Source organism: Apodemus sylvaticus, chromosome 6 (genome assembly GCF_947179515.1).
Source record: "Apodemus sylvaticus chromosome 6, mApoSyl1.1, whole genome shotgun sequence".
In the NCBI taxonomy this organism is placed as follows: domain Eukaryota; kingdom Metazoa; phylum Chordata; class Mammalia; order Rodentia; family Muridae; genus Apodemus; species Apodemus sylvaticus.
Genome location: NC_067477.1, coordinates 115,626,722 through 115,635,635, shown reverse-complemented (window position 1 = coordinate 115,635,635; position 8,914 = coordinate 115,626,722). Strand labels below are relative to the sequence as shown.

General features: G+C 50.2%; 1 protein-coding gene across 1 annotated transcript; it reads left to right on the top strand.

Annotated features, from left to right (window-relative positions):
- The first annotated feature begins 5,857 nt into the window (after positions 1-5,857).
- On the top strand, positions 5,858-7,981 carry Prr30 (proline rich 30). The gene is given in 8 exon segments (XM_052186248.1): positions 5,858-6,684; positions 6,686-6,759; positions 6,762-6,953; positions 6,956-6,991; positions 6,994-7,298; positions 7,300-7,447; positions 7,450-7,692; positions 7,695-7,981. Coding segments are annotated over 8 exon segments (1,479 nt in total). The 5' UTR covers positions 5,858-6,265; the 3' UTR covers positions 7,757-7,981.
- Positions 7,982-8,914: the final 933 nt, after the last annotated feature.

Genomic DNA, 8,914 nt, shown 5'->3' with positions numbered 1-8,914 from the left:
ATATGGACAGGTAAGCTCATCAAACCCTCCCTCTCCAAGGTGCTTCTGGTCATGGTGTTTCACCCCAGCAATAGAAATGCATAAATAAGACAGGCAGCAAATCCTCTTACTCACTGAGCTGTCTCTCCATAGCCCAGCTGGAGTGTTTTTATTAAAACCCTATCTTGTGGGCTGGAGAGATGGCTCAGCCATCCAAGAGCACTGGCTGCTCTTCCAGGGGTCCTGAGTTCAATTCCCAGCAACCACATGGTGGCTCACAACCATCTGTAATGGGATCTGATGCCTTCTTCTGGCATGCAGATCTTCATGCAGACAGAGCATGCATACATATACCATAAATAAAAACACCTTTAAAAGGTCTGTCTTGTATGCATTCATGTGCTCTCTCTCCCCAATTCCCCACATGGACTCTGTGTCCTCCCACTCTGGCCCAGGCTAGGGGCGATGATGGCATGTGGTACCAAGTTCTGCCTCTCTACCAGGGGTGTTGGGGCATCGCCAGTATTCACAGGTATGCTGGTGCGGAGAAGGTTGGGGGCAAAGTCAGGAACAGAGTCCATACCCTGAGTTTCCCTTCAGGGGTCAGCACGCCGCCACTGCTCGCCAGACATGAGGGGGAAAGTGGGGTCTGGGATGAGTGCTGTGGTCTCCTCTCTGGGTACCAGGGTGCTGTGGGTGTACCGCCTGAAGAGGAGGTCAGGAACAAGGGTCTGAGGTCCCCATTTCTGCTCAGAGTCTGCATACCAGGCAGGAGGGGGAATAGGGCTGGGGATGAGTAGGATTTGGTCCAATTGGGAGAGAGTGCTGAAGAGAGAGGGTGTTCTTCTGGAGTTGTGATGTCACAGCGACTCCTTTAGGCAAAGGCCCTCCCCATGGAGATCTTTAGTGAAGCAGCTCTCTGAGACAATCCATGCTTGTTCAGATTGCTTTACTGGGAATGCATGTAGACACACACACCTTTTTCAGGGTGAGCCAGGGATTATATACCTTTGAGGGAAAGGGCATGAGAATAGTCAAGAAGGTCTTTGGCTGAAGGCTAAGGTATCTAGATTCCTGAAGAACTCAAGGTGCTATGATACATGACCGAGTGTCCAAGGCCCTCTCAGTTGGTGGTCATGGTTACTTGTTCTGGAGCAGGCGTAAGAGACTCAAAGGAGGCAGTGCTGCCCCTTCTGTCTCAGATCTCTGAGATTCCTGGGGTTTAAGCATGCCCCACCTCACTGGTTCTTATGCCTGTCTCGTAGTGCAACCTACGAGCCCCACAGTGACTCATGCCTTTAATTCCAGCACCGTGGGAGGCAGAGGCAGGTGGATCTCTATGAGTTCGATGCCAGCCTGATCTCCAGAGAAAGTTCCAGGACAGCAAGTGATATACAGAGAGACCTTGCCTCAAATAACCAAAACTGAACTATCAAAAAACCAAAAAGCTGGCCAGACATGGTGGCATATGCCTTTCTATCTAGGAGTTTGAGGACATCCGAGTCCCTTTACCCCAGCGCTCAGGAGGCAGAGGCACATGAATCTCTATGAAGACCAGACTGTTTACAGAGTGAGTGTCAGTACAGCCAGGGCTACACAGAGAAACCCTGTCTGGGAAAAAAAAAAAGCAAGTGAAAAGATAAGCAAACGAACAAACAAAAAATTAAAATAAGCTCTTCTTCCCTCTGCCCTTGTGGCCTGTCCACTTGACCTCTGCCCTTTTGACCTCTGCCCTTGTGGGCTGACCTTGACTTGGTTTCTCAACTTGTCTTCTCACAACAGTTTCAGAATCAAGTGATTTCTGGCTAATAAACAAAAGAAAAAGGCAACTAGTCACCAAAAGTTCTAATGAGAACTGGTAACAAATCCAGGCATCTCTCTGTACAAGAGGTGACCCTGGCGGACAGCCAGGCTGGGTCTGTAGGGATGCACACATCATGGTTCACAGCTTATATTTAATCTCAGCCAAGGAGCAGTCCTACCAGGCAGAGATGGAAGTTTTCACCTCTGGACATTTGGGCTCATTTATTTAGGAGACCAAGTTGGTGTTTATCAGCTCTACAAGAACAAGTGGATTGGCTCAGTGATAAATATGTAGAAACTTCAGTAAGGGAAAGTGGTTGCCAACCCTGAAAGATGACCTCTGAGCGGACACACACCACAGAGCATGAGGTCCCCTCCCCTCTCCCTCTCAGACAAAAACAAGAGGGAAGGAGAGGCGTCAGGATCAAACTCTCTTAACTAACTCCAGTCAGTGTGTTTGTCCGTCCCCTCTACAGCCATTTGCAGTAGAATGTTCAAAAGAGAGCACATGGTGTTCTTGCATGGAGATGGAGGAATTTGGGTGGGAAGCCCATTTGGTAGATAATATCTACAACAGGAAATGACCATCAGACCGAAAGGACTGCATCCCGGCCTGGCTGCCACGTGCTCAGAGACCTTCCTTTCACTTGCTCAACAGTGTTTTATGAACAGGAACTAACACAAAATAAGAGAAGCGGCCAGTGTGAGTTAGAGTTTGCCTAGCCATTTTTCATTCACACAGTGAGAAGTTCTGCTTCTTCTGACATCTCTAAAACCAAATGTGGAGTGTTTTCAGACACGTCTCCAATTCTCAGACACCAACTAGGTGTCCAACAATTCAATAACATTTCTAACATCACATTTCTAACGCACCCACAGGTGTTCACACTGGGTCCTATAAATCAAAGGGACCGATCCTAACGGATCTTCTCCAAAGTCTCCAGACAATCTGTACTTCTAAAGAACGGGCCAGGAACCAGAAGTCCCCGTGACTTCCCCTGCCGGTCTGATAAGCTGTCAGAACAGCGCACAGAACTCGGTTCCACCCTCCTTAGGCCTTCTCCCTTGTCATAAAGGATAGAGCCCAGGAATAGCCGAAGGGGAGAGATGCCCAGGGCAAGGAGCGTGGAGGAAGGCACGCAGTGCTTGCTCGCCCTCTCTGGGGATGACAGACAGACAGACAGACAGACAGACAGACAGATAGATAGACAGCACTTACATGAGACTACCAACCCAGGAGGCATCGATCCCTAGTGCATAGGGTTTATTTAAATGAATATTTCATCATACGGGCACATTTTGGCCATTGGGGACTGAATTCAGTGTCAAGTTCCTCTCTCCTCCCTGAAGGTTAGTAAATGGGCCTGAAATTGGCCTCTTCTAATCACCTGGTTTGTTCAGCCAACTGTGGGTCCAATAGACACCATGGTAGTATACATTCATGTATGGTTGACTGGGACTCATTGCGAATAGCCAAAGACATCGAATACTATAATACAAACGATCTTCAAATGATGGTCCTTCCACCCTCTAATGTGAATGCATTCCAAAAAGACTGAAATAGTAGGGTAACCAAATAGCCCAGTTTACCTGGGATTTTGTGGGTCTTTGTGCCTAGTCTCAAGTCTTGCCAGTCCTGGTGGCCAGGATTCAACCTCTATAATCCTTCCTTTCTAAGAAATGGCTGAAGTTTTGACGAGTTTGTCATTTCTATTCCATACACTTTAGTTTATTTTAAAGATTTACTTTTATTTTATGTGTGTGAGTACAGTGTTGTTTTCTTCTGACACACCAGAAAAGGGCATCAGATCCCATTACAGATGATTGTGAGCCACAATGTGGTTGCTGGGAATTTAACTCAGAAGTTCTGGAACAGCAGTCAGTGCTCCTAACCACTGGGCTATCTCTCCAGCCCTACACACCCTTTCATATGTGCCCTTCTATTGTGTATGTGTGGGGGAAGAGGGAATATGGAGGAGACAGTGCATTTGCCCTGTGTGCATGTGGAGGTCAGGGTCAGGGGTTTTCATCTACTGCTGTCCACCTTATTTGTTGAGAGTCTCTTACTGACCCTCCAGTTCACCATTTCAGCTAGGGTGGCTGGCTGGCAAGCCTCCATGACTCACCTGCCTCTGCCACCCAGTGCTGGGGGTTTTCGGGGAGCCTGGAGATGTATGTGAGCCCCTGTGCTCAGCTTTATGTGGGAGCTGGGGATTCCAACTCAGGTCTTCATGATTGTCCAAGAAGCATTTTACCATCTCCCCAGCGTCCCCACCTCCAGTTCTCACAAGCCATGCTGGGTACTCATCCCTAATTTTATTATAGTTCATTATTGGGGTGAAAATGCTTCAGGGCATCAAAATGGAAGCAATAAAAATACTGGGCCTGAAGATGGCTCAGCAAGGAAAAGCACTTGCCGTACGCCTGATGGCTCCAGGACCTACATGGTGGAAAGGGGAATCAACCTGCCCTATACATCCACATGTGAGCTGTGTGCTGTGTGTCTCTGCACACACAGTGACTAACTGCAAGGGCTGGAGAGACAACCCGGCATGTAGGAACACTACCTGCTCTTCCAGAGCATCTGGGATTCAGTCCCCAGCACCCACACACGGCAGCTCACAAACATCTCTATATCCAGTCACACGGGCTCAGATGCCCTTTTCTCGCCTCTGAGGCTACCGGGTGTGTACATAGTACATCGATATACATGCAAGCAAAACATACATACAAACTTAAAAAATAAATTCAATGACAAAACCCAATTAAACGACCTATAAGCACATGAAAATACTTTGTAAAATTGTGTGGGAAAATAGCTTAATTTATAAAGCATTTGCCTTTCAAGCAAGAGCAACTGGGTTTTACTGGAAGCCAGCAGTGAGGAGCAAGAGACAGGCAGCTCACTGGAATTCAGGTGAGGCTGCTCTAGGCTCAGTGAGAGAGAGAGACCCTGTCTCAAAGAGGAAAGTGGAGAAGTGACTCAGACATCTGACAGCAATCTCTAGCTGTACACACCCACAGGTGCGTTAACGCACACACATGAACGCAGATGCCACACAGTGTTAAGACAAAAGCTATTTCTGTAGAGAGGGTGCAGTGATGAAGAGCATTAGCCATTCCCCCAGAGAACTCAATTCCCAGAGCCCACGTGGTGGCTCACAACTGTGTGTGACTCGAGTTCCAAGGGATCTGATGCTCTATAGTGGCTGGTTTTATGTGTCAACTTGACGCAAGCTAGTGTCATCAGAGACAAAGGAGCCTCAGTCGAGGAAATGGCTCCATGAGATCTAACTGTAAGGCATTTTCTCAATTAGAGATTGATGGGGGAGGGCCCAGCCCATGGTGGGTGGGGAGAGCCCAGCCCATGGTGGGTGGTGCCGGCCCTGGGAGGATGGTCCTGGGTCCTATAAGAAAGCAGACTGAGGCCATATGAAGCAAGCCAGTGAGCAGTGTCCCTCCATGGCCCCTGCATCGGCTCCTCCTTCCAGCCCTGCTTTAGTTCCTATCCTGACTTCTTTCAGCGATGGACTGTGATCTGGAAGTGTAAGCCCAATAAACCCTTTTCTCCCCAGCTTGGCTTTTGGTCTTGATAGTCACAGCAATAGAAACCCCAAGACACACCCACACACATTCATACAGGTGAGGCACCAATACACATAAAGTAAGCAAATAAACCATTTAATAAAATGAAAAAAGAAAATAGCCAAGGGGCTGAAAAGATGCTCAGCAGGAAAGAGCACTTGCTGCTCCTGAGGCCTGGAGTTCAGATCCCAGCTCCCATGTCTGGCTACTGCCTAAAACGCTAGCTCTAGGGGATCCAACCCTCTTCAGGGCTTCAAGGGCACATGCAAACACATGACATGTATCTAAGGAAACAAAATCTTCCTTAAAATAGCTATTAAAATATATAGTCATGTTCCAAAGACAGAAGGATCTAGAACCCAGCCACTTCCCTCAGACAGCAAGCCAAGGAGGAACTGGGAAGGCTCAGCCCGGCCGTACCACAGAAGAGCTCCGTGTACCAGTTCCTCTCAGACTGGAATACTGCATCAGAGTCAGGTGAGGGGTCAGAGGGTGGAGGCGGGAGGAGGGAAGAGAGACTGTTCAGTGACCCTGCTTTCTCTCCCAGGTCCCCGATTTGCTGAAGTGTCTTTCGAAATGGCAGAAGGAAGGCATGCAAAGCACTGCAGTCCTCTCCAGTCCTCCTCAGTCCTCCCCCATCCTGGCCCTCGCTGCTCTCTGCTGCCCACTCCCCTCAGCCCTTCCCTCCTTCCAGCCACAATCTCCACCTCTCTAACCTTCTCTACAGCATCGTGGCAGATTTTCTGACCTCAAAGGGGACAAACTGCTAGTCTTTGTTGTTTTGAGACAGACTCATGGAGCCCAGGCTAGCCTGGAGCTCCTTATATCCCTGCTGGGATTACAGCCTTGTGCCAGTGAGCCATGCTTATGTGGTGCTGGGGATCATACCAAGGACTTCATGCATGCTAGGCAAACAGTCTACCCGCTGAACTACATCCAAAGAAGCAGACCGATCATCCCGACATTCCGACCTCTGTCTTTTTCTCCGCGGCTCCCACAGACTGTCTTCCTCCTGACTCCACCCAGACGGTCATGCTTGTCCCCCAGCTCCCCAGGGAGCAGAACGAGGCTGCTGCAGCCACACTGTGCACAGAGGGCAGTCTTGATCACCAGCCACAGCTCGCCTCAGAGATCCCCACTGACTGTTAGGTCTCTAACCACTGGTCTTGCCCATCCCATCCATTTCCCTCCTGGATTTAAGGCAATGTTGCCTCAAAACAAGGACCAGGTGCTGCTACAGAACCCAGTAGCCCCAGGGTGGCCCCCTCTGGTCCTCTCACAGTTTGTGGACTCCCCTCCACCCAACGTAGCATCTCTCTCCCCATCAGACCCTCCCTTCTTCCCACTTTCCTTTGCCCACCACCACACAGGCTGATTGCTTCTCCTCTCTGACTCACACTCTCCTGGGCCTCCCTCCTCTGACTTTGTTCCTCTTCCTTCCTCTTCCTCTCTCCCAAGATCCTCTTCGTGCTCTCGCCAAAACTATAACTTATTGTGGTGAAAAACTCCCCTCCCACACTCCCCCTCTCCCTCCAACTATCAGCTCTGTGTGTGTGTCTCTCTCCCTCTTACTGGCTTTTCCTCTTTCCCAGCTACAAAACTCCTCACTCCTGCCAGTCCCCTTCTGCCTCCAGGAAGTTCAAAATTCCAAGATCCCTTCCCCCAGCCCAGCTCACCTTTCCGAGAGATTCGGTACCAAGCAAGCATGGCAGCGGCCTCAGTCCAGGAGCATCAGATCCTCTGCGAGATCAGGGCGATGTGTGCCAAGCAAGGTGGACCCTGCACAATTCAAGGACCCAGGGGCCCTCGCCCAAGTCCTGGTGGCCGATGTGGGGCACTGCAGAATTGCATGAGACCTGCAGCTAGAGTTTCTGCAGCGCCTGTGACTAGGCACAAGCGGCCCAGCCCCAGTCGTGGAGTACCCCGCACGAATGTCTACTGTGCCTCCAGCCCTGCACCCTATCTTGCCCCACCCCCAAGTACAAGACTATACCCCGGCTGCTTGCCTTCCCTCAACTACAGCCCCGTGCCCAGGGCCAGGAATCTGGGCCTCTCCAGATGGGCAGTGACTTCAGCCTCCGCTGCCTCAGGGCCAGGCCAAGGCTTTGCATCTGCTGCCAAGAAAAAAAAAAAATCTGAAGGGAGTAGTGTCTCAGGAAGAGGCCCTCCAAAGTCAAAGGCCAGCAACCTAGGCATCAGTTCAAATCACTGGCACACTCTTGCAGGCCGGGAGCCTCCAATCTGTACATCTTCAATCACTAATACCCATCAAGTGTTCCAGGTCTCTACTTCAGGAGCAAAGACAGGCCACTGTGTCCCCAAAGCCAAAGTCTCCATCTCAAAGAGGTCTGTGTCTCGAGGGTCTATTCCCCGAAAGTCGCCATCTTAACTCCAGAGCAGCAGAGACTCTCTGGAAACCCCCCCCCCCCAAACTCCATCCTCCCTACCAGAACGTCTCAGACTTTGGGGAGGAATAGACACCTTGAAGGGCTGGCTGGCCGGCCTTGTGGAGTCTGCTCTCCTCTAGTTGAAGAGACCAGAGACACCCAAGGCCTCATGCAGCCTTCAGTGTATTCAATAAAGCCTAACCCTGAGGATCTTGTGTTTGTGTCTACTATGCCCACAGCATGGAATCAGTGGCTGTGGAATAAGGCCGGTCCCTCCAAAGACTGGGGAGACAGAAGAATTAAGCTCGCCAAGTGCTATGCACTTGAGTACATGCTAGTGCCTGATGCTTAGAGATCTCTACGAGGCCCTTCTCGAGTTTAATTCAAGTCTGTGGACAGATAATTGGAATCAAAGATTAGGCCAATGGGTCTTTCTCCAGGGACAGCCTGGATTGACCAGGAGGCAGCAGCTCATTTTCCTGACATTGCTAGCAACACATTATAGGAGCGCACAAGTATCCCATGCACAGACTGGGAAACCAGTGGGCTCCTTCAGAAGGGCTAGAGAGATGCTGTCTCAGCACCCACTGGACAGCTCCCAATTCTAATTCCAGTTCCAGGGGATCCAATGCCCTCTTCTGTCTTCGGTGGGCACACACACACACACACACACACAGAGAGAGAGAGAGAGAGAGAGAGAGAGAGAGAGAGAGAGAGAGAGAGAGAGAGAGAGAGAGAGAATCAAAGAGACAGAGAGAGACAGAGGGGGAGGGGAAGCGGGAGTGAAGAGGAAAGGGGAGGGGAGGGGAGGGGACGATTAGAGGACAGTAAAGGCCAGGCGCAGTGCATAGAAGACACCTGTTGGGGAGCAACACATAACTTCTGTGTTCCAGAAGTGGAGGTCAAGCTGTAAGAAAGAGTCCAATCAGCCACGGAGGATGCTGTCAAAGTGGGGACTGATTTCTTCATATTAGGATATTGGGAAGCAGCGAATCTGGATGTCTGTCCTCGCCGTGACCCGGGAGAAACCACTTCCTCCCAGTAGTAACACATAAAGGAGTCTGTGTATCTCTCCTGAAGTGGGGACTGTCCCAGTCGGAGAACTTTTTAATTCAAGATTTACTGATCTTCAGTCATCTCTTCCAGCCCCACCTCCTACG